Source organism: Neolamprologus brichardi, chromosome 5, assembly GCF_056152115.1.
Source record: "Neolamprologus brichardi isolate AB-2024 chromosome 5, ASM5615211v1, whole genome shotgun sequence".
NCBI classification, from domain to species: Eukaryota; Metazoa; Chordata; class Actinopteri; order Cichliformes; family Cichlidae; genus Neolamprologus; species Neolamprologus brichardi.
The window spans coordinates 23,673,277-23,698,575 of record NC_142108.1 but is presented as its reverse complement, the minus strand read 5'-3'; the positions used below and the strand labels follow the sequence as shown (position 1 = coordinate 23,698,575).

The 25,299-nt window shown below is 37.9% G+C and overlaps 1 protein-coding gene across 4 annotated transcripts in view; it reads left to right on the top strand.

The window, feature by feature from the left end:
• The window catches only part of chd6 (chromodomain helicase DNA binding protein 6), a 94,800-nt gene that overhangs the window by 11,687 nt on the left and 57,814 nt on the right, over positions 1-25,299 (top strand). For all 4 annotated transcript variants that reach the window (XM_006782990.3, XM_006782992.3, XM_006782991.3 and 1 more), the window contains exon 2: positions 9,710-9,759. In XM_006782990.3, coding sequence (XP_006783053.2) covers positions 9,730-9,759 — 30 coding nt within the window. In that variant the 5' untranslated portion in view covers positions 9,710-9,729. The remainder of the gene's footprint in view (positions 1-9,709; positions 9,760-25,299) is intronic.

Below are 25,299 nucleotides of genomic sequence, written 5' to 3'. Positions count from 1 at the left end.
TTATATTTTTAGTCAACAGACCCTATATAGTAAGTGGCATATTATGACAATATTGTAACAATACAGCTCTGTCTGGGTCAAGACATTTTTGCATGCAAGTGTTTTCTGTGTTTTTTACATTTCAAATGCAGTCTTTGTTGTTCACATACCCCGTGGTGTGCTTGTGAGTGTGTGCACGCATGTGCACTTGTTTGTGTTTGCATATGAGTTCTGTCACATAAGGCTGCAAAATGAGTGAGCAGTAGAGGGTTGTTTGATATTTGGAAACGGCATGCTCTTGCATCAATATTCATGGGTGACAGGTGTGCAGGGATAAAGGAATGTAACACAGAAGTTTTAAAAAAGGAAAAGCCTCCACAAGATGTCTTTTTGACTTCCATTTAGACTTGTTTCATTTTTATTTCTTTTTTGGGCAGCCTTTCAACTATAACAAGAAATTTACACCTCCTTTACATTGCTGTTTCCCATTTTCATGCACTTTTCTGTCATCTATGATTATCTAAGTATGCACATACATTCTTTTCTTAGTTATTTGTAATGTTGAGGAAGTTGTTTCTGTTCTGTCACATGCACTAAGATCTGGATATGTACAATGGCTGCGTAGCTTAACTTTAAATGTATTGAATCTGTCAGAAGGTAAAACGCTTTCACTAAATTGGATGTCGTGCCAGTGCATCTATCATGACATCATCTTTGTCTTTTTACTGAAGTTGTGATTTTTACTCCTTGGCGTGACAGTGTTATAAAACTGACTCTCATCCAAATGAAGTGTTACTGGAGCTGTTTAACTCACTAAAGGATTTGCTTTCTTGAAATGGTTGAAACGTCATCAATGATTCAGTATTTGCATTTTCTCCACATATAAGCACACTGACAATTCTGAGATCAAATATGATTCACAGGTCTCATTTCCAAGTGGTTAACTTGTTCATAATCCTTATTTTCAAATGCTTTGGAAAAAGCAATGACATTAAACTACATGTGGTTTTTAAAATAATACTTTAGTTAATAAAAAAATAGTTTGCTTTATGCTATTTGACTTAAATATGATTATAGCAGGCCCAATGCCGCAACCTTCTAGAGTCTAATTTCCCTTCATAAAATCGGGGACTACAATGCCCAGCAGTAGGGCTGCTCAATTAATCGAATTTTAATCTCGATTACGATCTGGGCTTTCAACGATCATTAAAAATGACTGAGCCGATTATTAGCACCTCCCTCGTGCTTTACTCTCGCGCAGCTCCGTGGAGAAAATTGAGCGCACCTCTCTGCATTTCGAACACGCGTCACAACAATTAAGAGGACCCGAGGAAGCTCGGAAAGCTAAGCAGAAGTTATTTGGAGAGGATAGTGACTGCCGTTGGCTGAAAAGAGAGGTAAAAAAAAAACTTCAGTGGTGTGGAAACATTATGGGTTCGCGGAGTCAGACGTGGATCAAGTAGACATAGTGTGTAAACTTTGCTACGGTGTCGTAGCTGCACCACAGAGCAACACTGCAAAGTTCATTAAACATAGATGTTTACATTTTTCATTTATTTCTTATATTGCAAACATTTGCACTGTTATCAGTATTTGCACACTATTTTATATTATTTTTTAAAGTCATTATTCAATACATTGTTATTATTAACCCTTAAGCTGGTTAGAGCGGCATGCTCCGTTTTGCTAACTATTTTTAAATCCCAGTAGAACCGGAACCGCGTAAGCTAGCTCAATATTTTTTTTTGCATATGAAGCTTGTCCTAGGTCACGGTTTCCTTCCATATAAAGCTTTGGAAAAATTGCATAAAAAGCGCTTGCAGGAACAAAAACATAATATTCCAAAAACACGCTTTGCTGATCTGATCAGCTGTTCCTAACACTTCCCATATTGAAAAAGACATCAACGTGAACTATCGCATGTCCGCCATTTCCTGGCCGAAACCGGAAGTGACGCCATTTTCGCGGAAAATGTAGTTTTTTACTTGTAGGCCTTAAAAGCCTATATTGGTGTTTTTATAAGTCATGTTTGACTTTTCTGAATAGTTTCTGGGATGCTTAGAACTCGAATTGCACTGCTGGAAATAGTTTATTTTGATGCACATGCTGTTTTCTTTGCAAATTTGCATCATAGGATTGTTTTTTGTTTTTCCTGCAATATATAAAAATTGCTGTATCTCCAAAATAAAACTATGAAGACACTTAAAATAAATTTCCTGTTGTTGTAAACTATTTTTTACAACTTTTTTGTATTTAAAGTTTTGAGGGATAAGCCTCTTAAATTTCTACAAGTAGAAATATATATGTAAAAAAAACAAAAACGATTTTTAATTTTTTTGTAGTTTATTGCACTTTTTTGCAATTAATGTAGTTACTATGGACTTAATGCATACACATTATTAAAATATGGGCTATAACAGTTGTATTGATGTATAGCAACTTGAAATGCTCCCACAAATGGCACTACAACGTGTAAAAAAAAATAATATAAGCTCTGGCGGACTTGGTTCTATGGTAGGTCTTAAAGGGTTAAATAAATATCGTCAAATAATCAAGATCTCAATTTCAGTGAAAATAATCGTGATTATCATTTTTGCCATAATCGAGCAGCCCTACCCAGCAGACACATTTGCATATGGTTCATATCAGCACTTAAAGGTGTTAGATGCATATTAATTTACCATTTTGATAGTTGAAGGTATTTGTCCATTGGTGAGACAAATGGGTATACATTCTACATCCCCCCCCCCCCCCCCCTTTTTTTTTTTTTAAGTCATAATCATTAGCACTAATATCATGGAACTAGGATGACCTGGGGACCTCTGGTAAGTTGTAATAATTGCAGAGGTCATTTGTGGTCATTTGTCTTTTGCAACTCTGCCATGTCTGCAGTTTACAAAGTAAAAATTCTACAGCAAATTACCCACCACACTCCACAAGAAACAGATCTCAGGATAAGTCCTGTGTAAATCAGTATTTCAATGGCCTATTTTGCCTTTTAAATAGTTTTTCTTTTTAACCTTTTTTCTTTCTTTTCTCCTAAAGAGTTGTGGAGACTGTGTAGGCAATTATAAAATTAGGAGCGTTACACAGCACTGGGCACAGAAGGAGCACGTTGAAATCTATCAGGAATAACATGAATTACAACATTTGTTAGGGAACAATTTGAAATGTTTCAACAGGATCCACAGTTATTATGTGTCAGCCTAAATATGTCAGTAAATTTGAGGAAAAAATGAAAGCAAAAAGAAAACTAGTCAGTGATAAATCTAAAAAACACAACAGCTTACACACTGAGTGGCTTCAGCTTTTGTGTATTAAATTTAAGAAAAACCCTGACTTTGCATCAAGTCGAGATTAAACTAGATTTAGGCCAACACACTTGCAGTTTTATCAGTATAATGCAGTACTTGTATTTACAGAAAGGATTTTTCGCACCAAAAATAACTGAGTCCCATGTGGCAGAGACGTGTGCTGTCGACACACTTAAGTCATATCTATACTATGGACTGTGTGCAGGAGATAATGTAATCTCACCTGGATCATCAAGCTGCTAAAGTGGAGGAAAATTAAACTCTTGACATTGGTCTTTTAAGTTAACTGCAAATATACAATGCATTTGAGTGCTAGTTTATATTTTTATTATTTTACCGAAACTGCTTATATATGCAAATATTGTCATTTATAGCAATGAGAGAGGAAGTCATGAGGTATGCTGTATTTTCCTGTTTTCATACTGCTTCACTTTCCCTGTGTTCACTCAGTCCATGCCCCCTTGTGACCTGTCTTCCCACGTGACAGACATAACGCATCACACAAGCCCTACATTTCAGGTTTCACTGTCTGCTTACTCCAGTGTTAGTGTCTCAGGCAAGTGCTTTGGGGAACTCTAAGGATTATTGGGATGTTTGAGTCACGTTTATTGATGTGTTTCTTCTGTATTTCAGTCCATCAGCATTGGTGGTAATGTGACAGCTGTAGACTTGCTGTATTTTTTTTATTTTTGTTATCAGCTGACAAAAAAGTAATTGGTTGTCATTTTTCAAGCAAAAATGCTTATAATAAATTAGAAACCTTGAGGTTTCAGGCCTATTTGTCAAACATATCCAGATATTTGGATCCTTGGATGTCCAGTCTTCCAATGTGTGAAGGGCATTTTAAAACACCATAGATATCTTTATTAATAGCTACATGTAGCATATCTGTAAGGGGCATCCAAAACTAACATTTCTTTTACTTTGCATTATATGCTGTACTGATCTTTATGACAGGTGCACTGCAAAAATTAAGTGCCTCAATAATCACAGACTGTCTTCTTCACTTGCAATCTAACCATCTAATTAGCAGAAAATATGATGTGTTGTTTTAAGGATTATGAAAGTGGGAAGTTCAGACTCCCCACTTTTAAAACAGTGGGGAGTCTGAACTTCTTCTGCAGATACTGCAGTTATCCTTAATGGTACAGTGAGGCAGGTGGTGGGAGTACCTGACTGTTTCTGCTGCTGCAGAGTAGTGCACCACAGATGCCATTTTATCATCAGAGTGTTAAGCAGCAAAAGGTGGATTTTGCTGAATGTCATGTACACTGTGTTCAAAATATGAGGAGCACCTGCTCTTTCTGAAAAGCACAGTGGAGCTGGTTCCAGGCAATTGATATCACCTGTACTAAATCTGCTTTTTTCTTTCCAGCAAAAGGCAATAGGATGTTAAAAGAATGAAATCATAATTGAGTAGCTGAGAAAAAGGCATTCACTGCACTGATGATCTTTTAAGTTAGTCCAAACGTCTATTGGCACCTTCAGTCTTTAACTGACCTTTTTTTTCCTTTCTCCTGTTAATCTGGTCCGTCGCCAGAAAAGAAATCTAGGAACAAACATCTTACCTGGATTAAAATGCTATTAATTTAAAATCAGCAATATTCCTCATAACTCAGCTGTTGTAAATCACTACATCAGTTGTTTGTTTTCTGTCCTTCTTGGCCATCATTCTTTCTTTTCTTTAAAAAACAAAACAAACTGATTCAGGTATGTGGAAAAAATGTGTTTAGGAGATATCGTAGAGAAATCAGCATACTCTGCTCTTCCACTGAAAGACTTGAATGGAAGGAACTGTATACTGTAACATGAGGCACAAGGTAATCGTTTTCTTTTCTTTGAGTCATTTCTATTGCACTGGTGCTGTGTACACCTTTTTTGAGTTGGACACCCAAGTGTACTGTGCTCCTGTTTAGTTTTATGGTTATGTTGATGTAGAGGACTGGCAGTTTCCATTTAAACCAGGTTTTACTACTGTGTTTGCATATCGCAAAAATGCATTTATCATTGTTGTGCTCAGAGGTGAATGAACTGAGGAGAATTCTGATGTTATCTATAAATGAAATGAAGTTGCATTAAGGCCATGCTTCACTTTTTTTCACAACGAGCAACTGGGGATCCAGTGCAGATTTCTGTTGTTCCCTAATTTGAAAGCATCAGATCTGTCTTTTGTAGCAGCTGACCAAAACAGAATTAAGATTTGTCCACATGAAATGTGGATTTTCATCTGTCAAAATTCTTCCTCCTCCTCCTCCTCCTCCTCCTTTTCCTATTATTATTATTATTATTATTATTACTATTACTATTAGGGGTATGACTGCTTTGATTGATAGGTGTCCAGACACAGGTACCTGGGGCCTGTGTCTGTTAGGCCTCATTTCACTACTTTGAATCATTAAACTGGATCCCTTTACAGTTTGTGCTGTTGAAAATTATCTATTTAAAACTATGGCTTTCAGCAGGGTGCAGACCATCCAGGTTGTATTAGTCTATGAGTGCTTGGAAAAATATCAATGTAACTTGGAGAATGTAAATCTCAACAGAGTGTGGAAAAAAACAAAACAAAACATGTATCCCACAATAATTTGAGTCCAATTCTGCCTAGTCAGCTGGCTCATTTTTTTTTTTTCATATTTATTTCCTTTTTTTGTGCTATATTAGCATAGTGGTGAAGCCTTAAGTCATATTCAATCTCTAGTATAACTGTAACACTAAACCTTTTAGTTTATTGGGTAATTCTGTTCACTAATTTTTATAATAACTTAAAATTTTTGGCTTTAAGCTAGTAAGGTAAGAGCTTGTCTGACCGATTTGTCATACAACCGGGGACATCCAATTGACTAATTATAATTTAGTGATTTCACTGTGGGCTGTATAATGTAGTTGTGGATTTGTATTGGAAGACTGACAGATTCATAGTTGCCCCACAACTGTTTGCAGTTGTTTGCAGAGTTTGCACCTGTTAAAATGAGGTATATAATCAGTAGATGTTCAGTCTGATTTCCTGAACCCTGAGGGATTTAAAAAGGAAAAAATTGAACTTCTTTTATTTTACGTATGCGTTTAGTTGATCAGTTTTTATTGCCTCTTGCTTTTATTGCCTCTTGCTTTTGACATCTAATGGTTCTGCGTAGAATACAAATTTTAAGCCACTGTGTCCTGGTTGGCTTTAAGGTGTACAGCTCGTTCAGGCTTGCAGATAAACATTTGTGTCTTTAAATGTTAAATAAATCTAAATTGTCATTACTGTTAAGTTGATTGTAGTTATTCTTCCTATCTGTTGCATGCAGCAAGTTTTTTTCCCTCCCCCACATTGGTGGTTATGATGCTGCAGTTGGTTTGATGTTCTAGCATAAGCAATAGAAACTTAGATGATTTAAAATTCTGCCTCGTGATATACATATATTATTATGTATGTGTAATCTGTCCTTTTAAAATGAGGACAGCTTTAAAGTGGACTACAGTACTGATGAGTTATGCTTTCTCTGATGATGAAAAGGGTCTTACGTTCCTGCAATTGCAAAGAGCACATTGGCTCAGGCAGACCTAAGAGTGAGTCACTCAGAATTGGTTTGCCGCAAACAAGCTTGTACTTATGAGGAAAATAGATGTTGAAAGGATGACGATATAGAAACATCCAGATAGAGAATTGGATACCAAAATTATCTGGTAATGTTGACATTGTCCATTCATGTAATGCTAGAACAGCTGGATATTAAAGCTTTTAGGTAGCCTGTTTGCTGTGTCACACATCATGACTGGTGATCATGGATATCCTTGTGTTTGTTGTGACTTAATGTGCAAAGTCAATATCTCAGTTGTATCCGGTTACAAACCTTTACTGCCTATGATGTTATTTGAACTTTAATTATTTTGGTGCCCTCATAATGAAGATACCAGTCAGCATGTTAACCATTTGTTAATAAAATGTTGCAGTCCCAGCACAGTATTTCCTTAGAATCAAGTGTGTTTAATGAAGTGGACAGAGGCTTCTGTTTAACATGCTACACGGACAAACTGCAGATTTTCAACAAAATAAAACTACTCAAAAGATATGCAGGTGTACTCGTGGGGATTTTGAATGAGTTGCAGTGATGCTTTTTCAAAGGCAAGGTGTTGAATAAGTTGTATTATCTTTGGTCCTGTCCACCTCCACTTCTTTGCTATACACAAACCCCCGAGGCAATGCTGCTGCACAGGTTTGTAGAAACGGAGACAGAAGTAGTGCACAGTGGCCTGAAAATGATCTGTTCAAGTTATTCTGAAATGACTTCATACTATCATTTCTGCACTTTGTGAGTGCAGGCTCTGAGTCTCAGTGAAAGCTGGGAGCACACAATGTTACTCTCCAACTTCTGTTCTGCAGCGTTTCTATCATCTTTTGTTCCCTGTGTTGTTGAAAATGTGATTCACAGTCATATAATATTACAGCAGACATATAATGCATCATATAGCCATATATGCTATCTTGACACTCCTGATTATGGGAGTGCAGTCAATAAAGGTCATTCAAAATGTGCCATTTCAAATGTGAATCACAAACGAAACTCTATTCTGGCTAAATATAATAATATTGTATTGTACCATACAATTAATGAACATAAGGCAGATTTAAAACACTTGCCTCTGTGCTCTGCCATGTATGTTAAAAGAATAAAAATACACGAGACAATCATGAGAAAATAATCAAGATTTTATACTTTGTGGTAGGGCGGGGCCATATCATACCGTTCACGGTAATACCGGTATAATGTTGGGCAATGACAAGAAAATGAAATATCGCAATAGAATATGGGTAAAACGCGCATGCGCAGTGCCTTTGTTTTCATACGCACATGGCGAAAAAGGCACGGCAGCGACGGAGAATGACAAGGGCGAAAGCGGATTGTTGAGTGAAATGGATGAACCAGAATTGGTTTGTAAAAATGCTGCAACTTCAGTGGTGTGGAACTGGTTTAGTTTTCGTCCGTCAGATACACAAAAAAGCACTATCTTTGGTAGAGCATGCTAGCGGACCGTCGTTATTACCGTGTTTTTTGGAAAATACACCACACTTAAAATCAATAATTTGATTTTTCTGAAAATCGACAGTGCCCCTTATAATCCCGTGTGCCTTATGTTTGAATTCTGGTTGTGTTTACTGACTTCAAAACGATTTTATGTCGTACACGGCGCTCGAAAATCTGTCAAATGTTTTAATACGACTTTGCTAAGCTACGAACCCGCACCGCTTGATGGATTGTCGGAGCATTACGGCATTAGGCAGGCGCCTCGCGGAGTGATACGTACGGTGCTTCAACATAATATTACCGTATTGCGTGTGTATAACCTCTTTTTAAGTTTTGTGGATATTATACTTGGTTATGCTGAGGATATGTCGGCCAATTTCCACTGGAAATGCCTTTTGGTTAAACTGTCAGCAAGGAATTTGCATTTGTACAGTTACATTTTTATATAACTTTAATGCAAAAACAGCTGCTTGTTTAAGTGAAAATACATTGATGGTTTTTTTTGCACTAATAAAATTGTGGAGTTGTAAAGTATTTTGTCTAGTGTCAATTATTCGCAGTTATATTGTTATCGCAAATTTTCAAATCTATATCGTGATAAATATTTTTGGTCATATCGCCTTGCTCTAATTTGTGGGTGATCTATTGAATTATTAAACACTTCTGTCTTTAACATCTTGTAAGTACAACACGGTACAGAAATGTTGTCAACCTTACTTGACCTTTTAGTAAAATAATTAGGTTTTGTCATCACTAAGACAGGTACAGTGAAACATTTTCATCCCCTGCTTTGCACACTGTTTTAATGTACAGAACAAACCTTTGTCTTGTTGGGGCTTCTCTTACTGTGTGTGTGTGTGAGAGTGTGGGTGGAGTATAACATGAAGTTTATGGAGCTTCTCTGTAAAAATTTCTGCTTAAACTGAGACAATATTAACTTAGTCTCAGATAAAACTGCACTTTATCAAGCAATACCAAAGCAGTCGATACATAAAATTCATACAGTCCATATAGTTTTTAGGTGTAACATTTTTTTTCTTTTCTTTCAACTTAAACTGTAAGGGAAGAGTCAGTTAAAGAACTTATTCTATTTACTGTTGTACTGAAGCAAGTGTCCTTTAGTAAGGCAGTAGTTCAGTGACTGACTCAAGTGTAATTAACTTGGAAGGATGCTGCAAGAAAACATTTGTCTCAGATTTTCTTCTTATAAAGGTGTGCTCACTACTTACTGTGCCTTTTTATATACAGTTGTATAAGAGTTAAATACACATACATGTGTAGTTCTTTGGGAGATTTTAGTGCTTTCTACTTTGATTACAATTATGTAAGATTAAAGCCAATATGCAGTGTTTTCTTTGTGTGTGCTTTTTTGGAAGTAATTTGATTTATGATCTTTTCTGTTAACAGATGCTGTGAAGGGATAGAAGATGAAAATACTCAAGAAGGACAAGCAGCAGGTTTGTGTTATTACCATCCATGTACACAAGAAAAGTAGGCCATTCATAAAAGCCTTTATACACAGCTGCTTTGATACTGGATGAAACATGATTATAAATGTCATTTTGGAAACACTCTTGAGTAGATTCATCATGTAAATCTTTGACATTTATTCACTTAACTCGCTTAACATCTCCCAGGGTAAGTTTGTTACTGTTGACATGCATTGTTGGAGGCTGCCGGTTTACAGAATGCTGACAGGATAAATGCTGTCGTCTCTGAACAATATAAGTACTGAACTCACCCCAACACTTCTCTCTTGCTACAGTTCATCATTGTAGTGAGCAAGATCATTATTTCCAGTGTAAAGAGTGCATTGACGTGTAGCAACAATTTTACACTGCAGGAAAACAAAACAGTTAATTTGTGCATTTCTGATTCACAATTCTCCAATAGATAGATTATTAATTACCAGAGCCTTTGTTAGCTCTGGTTGAGCAGGTAGAGCAGATTGCCCTCAAATCGGAAGATCAATGGCCAGAGGGCTGTGTTTTGAACTTTTCTTTGGCAACCTTAGTCACTGTTCCTCTTCATCCTTTTGACAACTTTTTTTATTTGATTACACTTAAAGGTTCACACCATGGCAAAAAGTACAGTGTATATAGCAGTTAAAATGAAAAGAATCCTACATTGCAACAACTTGTCTTTAATGTCCTGGAAATTATGTGTCAGTAGATCTGATTCACAATGACTGTGTTATTGCTCGCTCTGGAGTCACTTGCAATATGAGGTTATATGATGAGTCTGTTTAATGTGAAACTGATTGATTGTATCGATAAAAAAAGTCTCTGATAGCGCAGGTTTTGAGGTTGAATCCGTATTCTTCAGTACTCTGTGCTCCATCTTCTACATTAAGTCATCTGAAAAACTTGTTTTGCCATTTTGTGTCAAACCCTCTTGTTCATGCGGTTGTAGAAATGTCCTGTATTTTAGTATTACTCTGGTGCTTTTAGATGTTGGCCTGCGCTTTGTAATATTCACGAGTCAAGCTGAGCAGAGTGATGAGTCAGAGTTTTTGTTAGTGAGAGGCGACACAGCAGTCTCTCAGCTGGGCATATGAGGCTACCATACTGCAGTAACAGGGTGCCAGCACTGTCATAACAGCAGAACGTGATCCTTCAGTCATTATGATCATTATTTGCTGCTTTTATCTTCCTCAGTTTTAAGGATTAGGTAAAGTTGGTAATAGGTAAAAACTGGTGGAAAATGATGAGAGTAAAAACTCTGAACAACCTCTGAAGTCTCATATATTGAACTTTCTGTTCAACAAAGGGCACATTTGTACAAATATAGCTGACCTGACAAACTTTGCACTTGTACTGTCAAATTTCCAGCTCTGAGGGTGGCAGTGTGTGAGCATGAAGAGACTTTCCCTAAGTTCAGTGTGGCTGTAATGCATAGAGACTTGGTGACACTGACATCTATGGAGATTCTTCCATATAAGTTTTGGCTTTTTTTTTTTTTTGCAAGAAATTCATTTAATGGAAAATGTTTATTTTTACAGGCATACAGAATGTTAAACATAATGATTACTGAGGAAAAAAATACAAATATTTTTTTTTTCAAAATCATTTTTGTGAAGTAAGGAAAATTCCTCAAGCAGTTTATGCCGAAACTTCAAGGTGACTTTTTTCATTGTTTTTGACTGTGTAAACAATCTTTCATTTTGAATGCACCAGCGTTTCTTGTTTTCTCCTGCCAAAATGAGCTTGCTATTGATGGTAAACTTCGGCCAGCAGCAGTCTTCTTTCACTGGTTGGTGAGTCACTACTGGCTTGGATGTGAAAGTAACACAGTTTTATGATAATGACTCTTAAAAAAACAAACAAAAAAACCAACCTTACTTTTTTCATTAATGTTTATTCATATAATGCTGCACAAATTAGAATATGTGCATATATCTATACATTAATACATAAACACAAAAATTCCACAGTTCTAACATTTCTGTCTTACAAATAACAAAAAATTTCAGATACAATTTTTTTCCAGTTTAGTCCTGCGTGAAAAGAAACAAAAACAACAATAAGAAGAAATCAAAGAGGAAAAAAATACAGAAGATAGCTGAAGACCTGTATTTCTTGTGTCACTTAACTATTTCCTGACAAATCTGTTTTGAGCTGTAGTCTTGCAGGACTTTCTTTTTTCCATATTAAGGTTATCCTTTAGCCAATATCTCCAGTGTATTTTACTAGGAAGTTTTGGTTTCATCCAAGAAGCTATTAAAACAAAAAATAAGAGCAGAGTTCTTAACAGCTATATCAGTTTTCCATCTCTTATATTGAATGTATGCCTAATATATAGAGCAGTTAATCTAAAATCTGTTTAAGCTCTTCTTGAACATCTTTCCAGAAATGCATTTCTGTACAAATAATTCTGATGTATTCATTCTGGTGGAAATTGTTCTACCTGGTATGGTAATCTAGTATAATACCGTGCCAAATTATTTTGTGTTGAGTGAAACTTGTGGAAATAACCATATTTTGTGTTCTAACACTGTGTCCTCAACCTGAGTCCTCTCACACAGGACACAGTACAGCTTTGTTAACTCAGATTTGTCTTGGTTAAGCTAGTTTAAGGTCATCTTATCTGCTAACTCCAGAGATACAGAAGTTTTCTCTTTTTACTCTCTGATTCAGGTGTTGTTGTGGTGCAGTGGCTGTGTTAATTAGTCTGTTTATTTGACTTATGTATAATCATTTGTAGTGGTATGAAAAGGCTGAGGGCCTTTATCAGTATCAGGTAAAGTGAAGTTACAGTATCTGTGCTTGGTCTGTAATATTGTTTGGGAATGTTTGGGTGCAGCCAAATAATTCCTTGTCTACACTGGCACACTAAATCACGGTTAAGATAACAAAACATGTCAGCAGTAGAATTGGTATGAAAGGGAAAGAGCTTCATCCTTAAATAATTTAGTTTCTGTTTTAGGCAGTGTGCAATCTTACTTAAGGCTTACATCAGTTTGCTTACATGAGAAAAGTGATGAGATTTTCACTGTCGCAGTGATGGTGTGTCTGGCATCTTTCAAGTGGCCATCAACTTGTCTGGTTATCTCCCTGCCACATCTTGAAACCACAGTGATAATGTCATCACGGCACGGTGATGTGGAGGAAACTAATGTCTGTGTGGAAATGTTTGTACAAGGCTGCTGCAAGATGTTGGAAAAATGATAACAAAAGTGAGACAATGTTGATTGTTCAAAAAGAGATAGCAGGGAAATCTTTTTGTGTAGTGGGTAGAGATCGCTTGTAGGAGCAGGACAGATGGTAGGAGTCCCGAATTTATGTTTTGAAGTCTTTAAAAACAGATTCGTCCAGCTGGTAACAATTCTCTTAACAACAAAAAATACTCTGTGTGTTTATGTCTCATTTGAGGTGACTGTTTTGCCAGCTACTAAATCCTGTGTAACTACAGTTTGGTCCGTAGATTTTTGGACCATAACCCCGTGTCTTTCATTGTAGATTTTAATAGATAGATTTTAAACAGTCTAGACTGGTTAAAGTGCGCACTTTCAGATTTAATTCAAGGGGTTGACAAAAGTATTGCATAATCTGTTTAGAAATTCCAGCCCTTTTTATACATAGTCTCCCATTTTCAGGGGGCCAAAAGTTGGAAAGATGGGAGAGTTGTTTCATCGGCAAGTGAAGCCTATTCCTTCATTATTCCATAACAAACTAATTGATTCCAAGTGCTGACTTGCTTTTGGTAGCTATTTGTTTAAATTCTCAGCATTAGGTCAAAGAGATGTTGATGTAGTTGGAGGATGCCATCATTAGTCTTGGGACTTGAACTACCGATCAGACAGATTTAAAAAAAACCAAAAAACTTGAGGATTGGCCAAATCAACAATGTTGTACGTACTTAAAAACAAGTCACTCACCATCACAGGAACAACAAATCGGCCTCGTAGACCAATTCAGTTTTTTTTAATATACTGTCAAATCACAACAGCAGTAAGGCACTTTACTGTAAGGTAAGGTAAAGACCCTACAATAATACAAAAAAAACCCCCAGAGAAAACACAAGCAGGCTTTGGCGACAGTGGAAAAGATAAACTCCCTTTTTAACAGGAAGAAACCTCCAGCAGAACCAGGCTCAGGGAGGGGTGGTCATCTGCTGCGACTGGTTGGGGGTAAGTGGATGAAGACAGGACAAAGACAAGGTGTTGAAGAGAGCCAGAGATTAATAATAGCTCATAATTCAATGCAGAGAGGTGTATAAACACAGTGAGTGAAAAAGTTGACTGAAGAAAAAGCACTCACTGCATCATGGGACTCCCCCAGCAGCCTAGACCTAGACCACTGAAGATAACAAAAGTGGATGATCGCACAAATTTTTTCCTTGGTTAAGTAAAACTTCTTTCACAACATCTGCCAAGAACACTCATGACAAGGTAGGCATTTCTTTGACAAGGTCTAAAATCAAGAGGCGCTTTCATGAATGTAAACACAGAGGGTTTACGACAAGCGGCAAATCACTGGTTACACTCAGCAGCAAGAAGACCATATAATCTAAAAACTGCTGTCCAGTTCTGGAAATAACTCTGAACAAAGATTAAGATGAACTTGCATCAGAATGATGGGAAAAGTATGGAGAATACTATTGTATTGTAACCAGAATTCTCATGTGACTGCTGATAGAGGTAGCAGTATGAATTTTGAAGTTTACAAGGTTCAAGGTAACTTTATTTATACCCATAGGCAAGGTAAATTTGCTTTACAGAAAAAATGATAGAATTTGCATCCCTTCGAAAAACACACATACCTAATAAAGATATAAACCTCCCTGTAGCACATATATAGTAATTTAAAAAACTATACACTCTGCTCAGATTCAGCCAAATGCTGCCAAACTGATTGAACAGTGCTTCACAGAGCAAATGGGTAATGACCCAAAGCATACTGAAAAAGCCAAACCATTTTAGATTTTAGGAAATCGCTGACTGCAAGATATTTTCATCTAAGTATTAAAAATGGAGGACTGTGTGTGGCTGTAATTCTAAAGCACTTAATGTAATATTATTGTGAAACAACTGGCATTAAAGCTGAAAGTCTACACCTCAGTCACACATTGATAGTTTGCTTTAAAATAACTGTGGTAGTGTAAAGCTACAATAAATGTTTCATTGTCCAAAATCCTATGGCGCTAACTGTACTTAATTTGTCATTTTCTGGGTATTTGCAACAGTTAGGGGTTTAATTGACATGACAGATAGTTCTATGGTGATGGTGTAATGCTGGATAGTTTGGGAAATCTTCCCTGTTTAAAATAATGCTGGACGTTGTTTATCCAGAATAATGTTTGATTTATATTCATCTTTTGTAGCTATTTTCATTTTTAGTTATCACATTTTAGGAAAATTACTTTTTTTTTTTTTTAGCTTTTAGAATTTGCAGAGAGCTCAAATGCTAGATTTAATGAAGAAAATCTGCCCCCAGCTGAAGTAATTAAAAAGCAGTACAAAACAGCATGAAGCATGTTTAACTTCCTTTAACTGGTTACTTTCAGTATGAATCAATCTATGCATTGCTATAAATGGACAGAAAATTTGTATTTGTGATGGCACCATTCCAGCTTTAGTTCCTCTGTATCTGACAAGTGTATTTAAAGAGAACTATTCTGTATGCTGAAGCTTTTGAAGATTTTTCTTTTTTCTTTTTCTTTCTTTCACCATCACAATCCATGAATCAGCAAGTGTATGAAACCGTGATATCTGCACTTCAAGGTAAAGCAAAGAAAGGACTGAATTCTTTTCTGTCTGTGAGGCCTAGATTCAGTCACTTTGATCATTTTTCTACTTTCCCAAGCAGCTGAAAGATCCATCTGCAGCCCTCCATCCTCCTGCCATCTTTATTTATTTATTTAGTTTTATAGGGAGTAACAAGAATGTGGCTGTCCTTTAAGCTGGAGTTCCCTTCCTTTAGCTTTTTGGTGGAGTCTCCTTTCTTTATTCTTTTTCTAAGTTTCTTCATTTGCTGAAAGCACATTTTTCTACTCTCACAGAAACTGTACACATGACAGTTTTTCATGGTTCAGATCAGACCTTTGGGGTCTAACTAAACACATAAACATTATTGCGTTCGATATAGTAAAGGCATCAAACCTGTATTACTTTAGCTGATAGAAGTTATTTACATGGATGTTATTTAGAATTTCTCCCTATTTAGAAGTGTAAAGATAAAATACATTTATGTGCTAAAGCATAAAGTTTTCTATGTAGAAAAAAAATCTGCGTGGGTAGAGTTTATATAATCAAGTGCCTTAAAACTCCATTAGGGTGTGTAAGGAAGACCAAAATGCTACTGAACCTAAAACGGGATGTGTAGTTACACACTCTGGCATCACCAGACTACAAAGTTAAATTAGTCAAAAATCTTTTAGTATAGTTTTAAGTTCAAGGGCATGCGAACAGTGGACAGAAGCCATATTCATCTTAATGCAGCTGGATACACCTGTAACCAGTTCTTCAAACCAATTACATGTCCACGTTTTAGTAAAAATAATTGTATTTCGATCGAGTATCTTCATTGTTAGAATCTTTAGCATTATATATCGATCAGTGTTATTGATTATATCGCTTTTTGAAATATAGTATCAGTGCTGTGCTGATAGTCTAAATTCATGTTTTCCCACAGATTTTTGTGATAGTGCAGTGAGGTTTGTACATGAAACCATACTGACTTAAACAACACTATATGTTTTTTGAAAATGAATGGCAAAGTAATAGTCAACTCCCCCTCTACTGGGTCTCATATCTAAGATGGACTTTAATTCCACAGCTGTGTATCCTTGATTAGCTCTGCAGAAGCACATGAACAGGTTTTCACCTGCTGTAGGTTCAGGTCAGAGTGGCCCAGCAGCTTGCACCGGCATTACTGTCACCAGCTGCAATCTGCGACAGTGGACTTGAAGTGTCTCTGGGGATGAGAGGCAAGTTAACGGTATTCAGCATTGCTGCAACTGCGACCTGGTCATCCAGCTGGTGGGGAAACAAGATAGGAATGGGTGGGGCTAGCGGTTTAGCATGGACTGAGCTGGAGAACGATTGAAATAATTTTTGAACTACTATTGAACAATACTGTGCGAACATTTTAGATGCAGTCAATGCTTAGAATAGTTGCTATGTTTAACCTGCATCATGACGTCAACAAGGAGTTGACGGAACCCTGATCTCCACGTTGTTTTTAAAGGCATCTTTAATTTTACTGCCAAAACTTTTTCCACATTGTTCATACAGTGGGGCAAAAAAGTATTTAGTCAGCCACCGATTGTGCAAGTTCCCCCACTTAAAATGATGACAGAGGTCAGTAATTTGCACCAGAGGTACACTTCAACTGTGAGAGACAGAATGTGAAAAAAAAATCCATGAATTCACATGGTAGGATTTGTAAAGAATTTATTCGTAAATCAGGGTGGAAAATAAGTATTTGGTCAATAACAAAAATACAACTCAATACTTTGTAACATAACCTTTGTTGGCAATAACAGAGGTCAAACGTTTACTATAGGTCTTTACCAGGTTTGCACACACAGTAGCTGGTATTTTGGCCCATTCCTCCATGCAGATCTTCTCAAGAGCAGTGATGTTTTGGGGCTGTCGCCGAGCAACACAGACTTTCAACTCCCGCCACAGATTTTCTATGGGGTTGAGGTCTGGAGACTGGCTAGGCCACTCCAGGACTTTCAAATGCTTCTTACGGAGCCACTCCTTTGTTGCCCGGGCGGTGTGTTTTGGATCATTGTCATGTTGGAAGACCCAGCCTCGTTTCATCTTCAAAGTTCTCACTGATGGAAGGAGGTTTTGGCTCAAAATCTCACGATACTTGGCCCCATTCATTCTGTCCTTAACACGGATCAGTCGTCCTGTCCCCTTGGCAGAAAAACAGCCCCATAGCATGATGTTTCCACCCCCATGCTTCACAGTAGGTATGGTGTTCTTGGGATGCAACTCAGTATTCTTCTTCCTCCAAACACGACGAGTTGAGTTTATACCAAAAAGTTCTACTTTGGTTTCATCTGACCACATGACATTCTCCCAATCCTCTGCTGTATCATCCATGTGCTCTCTGGCAAACTTCAGACGGGCCTGGACATGCACTGGCTTCAGCAGCAGAACACGTCTGGCACTGCGGGATTTGATTCCCTGCCGTTGTAGTGTGTTACTGATGGTGACCTTTGTTACTTTGGTCCCAGCTCTCTGCAGGTCATTCACCAGGTCCCCCCGTGTGGTTCTGGGATCTTTGCTCACCGTTCTCATGATCATTTTGACCCCACGGGATGAGATCTTGCGTGGAGCCCCAGATCGAGGGAGATTATCAGTGGTCTTGTATGTCTTCCATTTTCTGATGATTGCTCCCACAGTTGATTTTTTCACACCAAGCTGCTTGCCTATTGTAGATTCACTCTTCCCAGTCTGGTGCAGGTCTACAATTCTTTTCCTGGTGTCCTTTGAAAGCTCTTTGGTCTTGGCCATGGCGGAGTTTGGAGTCTGACTGGTTGAGGCTGTGGACAGGTGTCTTTTATACAGATGATGAGGTCAAACAGGTGCCATTCATACAGGTAACGAGTGGGGGACAGAAAAGCTTCTTACAGAAGACGTTACAGGTCTGTGAGAGCCAGGGATTTTCCTTGTTTGAGGTGACCAAATACTTATTTTCCACCCTGATTTACGAATAAATTCTTTACAAATCCTACCATGTGAATTCATGGATTTTTTTTTCACATTCTGTCTCTCACAGTTGAAGTGTACATCTGGTGCAAATTACTGACCTCTGTCATCATTTTAAGTGGGGGAACTTGCACAATCGGTGGCTGACTAAATACTTTTTTGCCCCACTGTATGTCGAACCTTTCACGAAGATGAGCAGTGGTGAAAGAGCGCTTAGCCTAGCCTGAGTGTTTGTCACATTTACCAGTTTTGCCTACTGTTCCATCTTTGAAAGGAAGCAGGAGCATTGATGAGACTGCAGTACCCGTGGTCTATATTCGTGACAGAGAGATAGATGTGCGCGTGTGTGTGTGTGTGTGTGTGTGTGTGTTTTGCTTGTTTGCGGGGCAGTATTATTGATTCATAGGCCGTGTGATTGCAGCCTCCCTCAGTTGTGTTTGGTTGGTTTTACTGGACAGGCAGAGGCTGCTACACTGCAGCACGTCACTGGAGGCTGTGTGTGTGTTTGTGTGAGGACAGTGGGAGACGGTGTGTACAGAGAAAAAACTTGCATTTTTTACGCATGTAGTCATCCTTGTAAGCACATTGAACCGTGAAGATGCGTGTGTGTGTGTGTGTGTGTGTGTGTGTGTGTGTGTGTGTGTGTGCACGCACGTGTGCGAATGAGTGTGTGGTGGTGTGTGTCTAAAACGGGCTGTTGTAAGTCATGTATGTCCATGTAGTCAGTCATGTAAGTACATTGAGCCATGGAGTGCCAGTGTGGGAGTGAGTAAGACAGTTAATGTCTGCGTGCACGCCTGTGTAGTCAGTCATGTAAGCACATTCAACCATGACACGATGCCATGATGCTGTGTGCGTGTGTGTACCCGTGTGCGTCGGGGGGAGGGCTACTGTTGCTATGTTGTTGTGAAGATGGATGGCAGCAGCTCAGGTCATTAATGATCCTGGGTTAGCTTAGCAGCTAATTTTAGCTTCTAGGTTACCCATAACTGTGTCTGAGCTTTTTTTCTATATGAAGAGGCACAGGGAATGAACATGGAGCGAGCTGAGCGTGGAAGTATTTTCAGTGATTACATGCCTCAGATCATCTGAGGTTAGAGGTGTGAGTGACATGTAAACAAAGCTCCTGATTCTTCTGAGCCTCAAACCTGATGAGAAAGTGTTACAGGTCTAATCCTCACATGATGCTTTGCGTTTCCCTGCATCTATTTATTCAGTTTTGATCTAACAAGGGATTTTATTAAACAAATGAATAATGAAGTACACAGAAGACAAAAGAAGTTGGATCTTAACTTGAATCTTGGATCTTGTGTTTTAATTCAACTGATTATAAAAAATCTTTCCTCTTTTACCCCAGTCTTTATTAAACTGAGAACTCTCACTTGTGTAACTAACAGTTTGCCTGTTATAACAATTTGATTTAAAACAAAGTTTTGCCCAAGTGTAAGAACAGTTTTTAACAGCTTTAAACAGTTATTTTTTATATGATTATAAGGTTTTTGCTTAGTGGCAGGTTGACTTTCCTGTCATCGAATGTAATTCATACACATTGTTTCAGAGAAACTTGGGTAATTGAGCTCAGCTTTCATGCAGGCCATGAATTTGCGTTAACCTACCTGCAGTTGCTGCACATCTCTTAGCTGCTTTGCAAATCACTCCACCGAACCTTGTTTCCTATGCTGCACTTACAGATTTGCAAATTTGTGTGTTTGCAGCACAACACTATTATGGTTAATCTGATAAAGGTTTAATGCTTTCTGTTCTTACGCACATTCACACAGTGTATGAGGTGTATGAGGAGTGAAATACTATATAGATACTAATGTGCATCTGTAAACACTATGTGGTCTGTATTTGTGGAAGGAGCTATTTGAAAATAACATTTGCTGCAGAGTGATCACTTAAGATGGCTATCACTGATTTGTAGGATTTTTAGGTCATTATAATTTCAAGGCAGACACATTAGCTTTAAATTTAATGACTTTTCAAAATAATGCAACTGTCTTCCTTGTGTACATGTAGTTTCAGTGAAGTAACGAGTATGCTCTGCACAGGAAACTTGTGATCTACTGATCATTGTTTATTGGGTGTAGTTTAGTTAATAGAGATGTGCTTGCTTTGTGATATGGTCGTTGTTTCAGGTGAAGTTTGTGGCAACATGCAAATGTGGCCTACTTGATGAGTGGTAATTCCTTTGTGTTGCTCATTCTGCAGTGAGGGGCCTAGTTCTGCCCGCGTCCTTCATCTTTTCACACATTGCGCACAGATTTGAAAAACTTTATTATTTCTTCCACGTGTAAATTGAAAAAAGCTGATTCTGAGATGTGGAAATAAACACGTTATGTTCCTGTCAGACCTTAAAAATGAATAACTGCTGTTTTTAATTATTACCCCCAAGAAATACCAGACCAGATGAGCCCCACACTAAACTTCCAGGTTTTTTTCAAACTAGGATAAAATATTATCTCAGTTTAAGCATTTTGTCTAGCTTAGTGGCTGCTCAATCCCGCACCTTTGACTCTGTGTTTGTTGTTGGGTTTCTACTCCGCAAAGCACTCCCTTTAAGTTGGTACCATTTTTTTTCTTCTTTTTTTTTTTTTTACATTTTGCATCCCAGATTCAATCAATCTGTGGAATAAAACCCACTGGGCGCAGGATAAAAATCCACTGCTCTTGTGGAGACACAAATAAGTAATAACTCTTCACTTGTGCCGGTCAGCCCTGTAAAGCTTGTTAAGGTCCAATCAAGCCAAGCAGAATCCAGACTGATGTTTTTAGAGCTTCTTATCTCTAGACTGAAATCTATTTAAAGTTGTCAAAAGAGTTTTTTAGATAGATTCCCCCCCCCGGATTCAAATAAAAAGTTAAAATAAATTAAATTAAAATAAATATTAGAGGAGGGCGATATGAGCAAAAAGTACCATAAATATTAAACACAGTACGTATCACTCCGCGAGGCTCCTGCCTACGATAGCCGTAATGCTCCGACAATCCATCAAGCGGTGTGGTAACACGGTAATAACGACAGTCCGCTAGCATGCTTTACCAAAGATAGTGCTTTGTTGTGTATCTGACGGACGAAAGCTAAACCAGCTCCACACCACTGAAGTTGCAACATTTTTACAAACCAATTCTGGTTCATCTGTTTCATTCAGCGATCCGCTTTCGCCCTTCTCATTCTCCGTCGCCGCCATGCTTTTTCCGCCGTGTGCGTATGGAAACAAAGGCACTGCGCATGTGCGTTTTACCCATATTCTATCGCCATATTTCATTTTCTTATCGTTGCCCAACATTATACCGGTATTACCGTGAACATATGATATGGCCCAGCCCTAATAAATATTATAAATATTATCATTTGAAATTATGTTGTTTCTTCTTTCTGGTAATTTGTTTTCCAGTATACTTTCATATACTGAAATGCATAAGCCATCCATTAACCAAAAGACCTGGTAATATCGTGTTTGTGTAACCAGTCCTCATCACAGCAGACCTGTTGAGGTCGCTAAAGCAGAACAGCTGGAGGAAGTAGTTCTACTGCAGGGCGTTACTTTTAGGACATAATTTTTTTTTCACCAATTAAAATAAGTTGGAGACATCCTGTGGCTGTGCTCTGAAAGACAGACTTGCATACATGGCTATCCATTCTCCAAATGTGGGTTTGTGTACACCGATCGGTTCCACACACTACAAAATACAATTTAATAGAAAAAAAAAAGGAAAAGCTGTCCATCTTATTCAGTGGAAATCATGAAAAGACAGAAATGTATGTGAAACTGCTTAACACGTGTGGGACTCAATACAAACGACATGCTGTAGTGCACAAAACTGTCATCCAGTTTACTGGCACATGAGTGGTAGGTAGTCTTTTTGCGTCGACAGCTCCCAAAGACATGAGCGGTGACAGTGCCACACAGATCATTGCAGCAACACAGAAACCATCAGTTTAGTCATATTCTTTTGTTCATATTACAGGAATTTCTGTTTTTATTGTTAATTATTTTAACAATAAAACCTACACTAATATTTATCAATATGCAGGCTGATAGTTGGCTTGTGATACTGATAGTATTACATGCCTGCATTGGAAAATACTCATGCAGACAATTTACGTTGTGGAAAAAGTTAAAATTCTCCAGTTTCCTCTCTTGCTTGTTGAAGCTTTTGATGTTAACACCCGTTTGCACTTTTAAGCAAAAATGGCTATCAGTTGACCTTAGCCGAGGGTTACTTCATATTTTTCACTCCAGGGTATCTCACCCTGGGACTTAGATATATTACTTTGCCACTCATGTCATGTAGGGAAGCCTACTCTTGTTTCTTTGCCTCTTGACCTTTGCTGATCACACCTACAGTTTTCTTCTCTCTGCAGCGGTGGAAAAGTTGACTTTACTGTGTGGTTTTTTGTTAGGCGTGGTCTGTTCTTTAAGACGAGAACCACAGCCTGTAGGCAAAACTCTCACAAACGGATGGTGTAATGCACCAGAGTTTGGTATTTTACCTTTGTGTTGACAGTGGAACACAAACTGAAATTTAATTTCATCTAACCCAGTTTGTCTTTGCTGTTTCTTCTCTGGTGGCCTTACCTGTCAGAGCTGCAGAAAACTCTAACCAGCTGATGTCTTCCATTCATCACTAGACACTAAATAAGGAACTGATTAGCCAACCTAGCTGGTAATTTTAATAAAAATAGGTAATAAAAGAAGTCTTTATCTACTGATGCATAACACCTTTCCTGACAACATGAAAGGATTTGAAAATAAAACATTTCATATCAATGAAATAGTTATTTAAACAGTTGCTTTGCTGAATCATCAATTGAATTAACTCAATTTCCAGCTAACAACAATTTGCTTTACAGCTTTATTAGTTCTACTTTTAATTAACTACTTTTTACAGTGCTAGTGAGACATGCACACATGACAAATACTTTTTCTTAAAACATGAACAATTGATGAATCAAGAAAACTATCAAATAAATAATTGTTATTTTCAGCTTTGCTGCCTAAACTATTGCCTCACTTTATATAAACAACTCAAGACTTGCTCTGATTTCTGTGAAACATTGAGTAGAAACTCAGCTCAGCATATAAAATTGTGCAACCTGGATAATAAAAATAAAAAATATGTGACACAAATCTATCCTATTAAATCTTCGAAAAACAATAGCTTTCTTGGAATTCCCTGCTCTCTAAGCAGTTACACATGCAGATATATCGGCTGACAAAGTAAGAATGAAATTAAAATGGCTAAAGACTGAATGACCAAAAGAAAGAGAAAAAGCTTCTGATGTATGAGCTGACGTCAGATTCAGAGAGGCAGTCAGTCTGTACAGACATACAGACAGCAACGAAAGAGTTACCATGGTGACCACGTGTTTACGTTCACCTCCCCTCTCCCAGCAGCTTTGGCAAAGAGAGCCAGTTTCCATGGCAACGGCCCTGATACCCCCTCCTCAAACCCACTGGCGACTAGGCCGCTCAGCTCGTGTGTGTGTGTGTGTGTGTGTGTGTGTGTGATTCATTGGGATGATTCCTCATACCTGTGTGAGAAGCAGCAAGCACATCTGCATTGACATCACGAAACAAGGCTAGTCAAACTCAATCCTCACTGCATAAAAACTGCAGTTATGAAAACAAACGCACCTGCTTTGTGTATTGCATACACCATGCATTTTTTTTTTCAGGCAGAAATATCCGTTCAACGAGGATTTGGATGCAGACGCAAACATGTGCGAATGTCACTCGGTCATTCCACATTCACATGACCGGGCGAGGTTATTTCTCTGCAGACCATGTGCCCATTTTCTCCACTTTCTAAATACAGTCAAGAGCGTCAGAAAGGGCTACAGCCAGTTTTAAACCCTTTACCGCTCCCTCTGCTTTGCTGTCATAGGAACCACACCATCTTTCCTCTGACAAGCCTCCATCAAATGTGTACGTAGGTGTGTTGGGGGAATCAATGCTTTGAAAAGTCTGTCTTGTTGCTATTAGCCCCCTGAAGTATGTCAGGCTACATTTTCATCAGCTGCATTCAGAACGGCACCTTTCTGATTCAAAATTTAACATAATCACAATAATGAGCCTGCGCTGGCTCATTTTCAGAACACAATCGTTTCCTTTGCCAAGTGCAAAAATGTGGTACAGCTTGTGTTAGTGACATTGGTGCAGAAACATATGGGCAATCTACAGTCTTTCCAATTACTTACATATGGACAGAGCACACAAACAGCAGTGCCACATATGGCAGGGCATGCTGTCCATAGGACTTTATGTGTAGTGAACACTTGAACACAGCTGGTGGATATAGCACACAAGCAAGGCGAGATTGAATTTTGGCTTTTATTATATGGGAAGTTTATATTCAAGTAAAAACACATGATTCCTAATTATTGATTTTAATTGCAGTAAATAATTAAAACTGCAGAACTGTAGCAACTGTTGTTCTGTAGCAAACATTTGATTTGTTATCACCACACCAAAGATTTCCTCTTAAGCTGCTTCTTTTTCAAAGATAGTGAGGCCTTCTTTTGTCTTACTTTTTGTGTTTGGATTTTAAACTAGTGCTTTGATGATTGTTCAGCGTCATCATTTAGTCAGTACTAATCTCATTGGCTTGTTTGTACTGATCTCCTTCTGTAGGTAAGTTATAGTTCTTCTGATAGCTGGTCTTTACTTTTCCCTACCACTGACAGATAGCCTCTATGTACACATACTTAAAAGGTTATCTTAGCTGCAGAGCCTGGTGTAATCCTTAATAGCGGGTAGTAGTTGCTGTCAGACTGGAAAGTGTTTGTAACACTTGGGTAAGTAATATAGAGCACTTGTGTTCA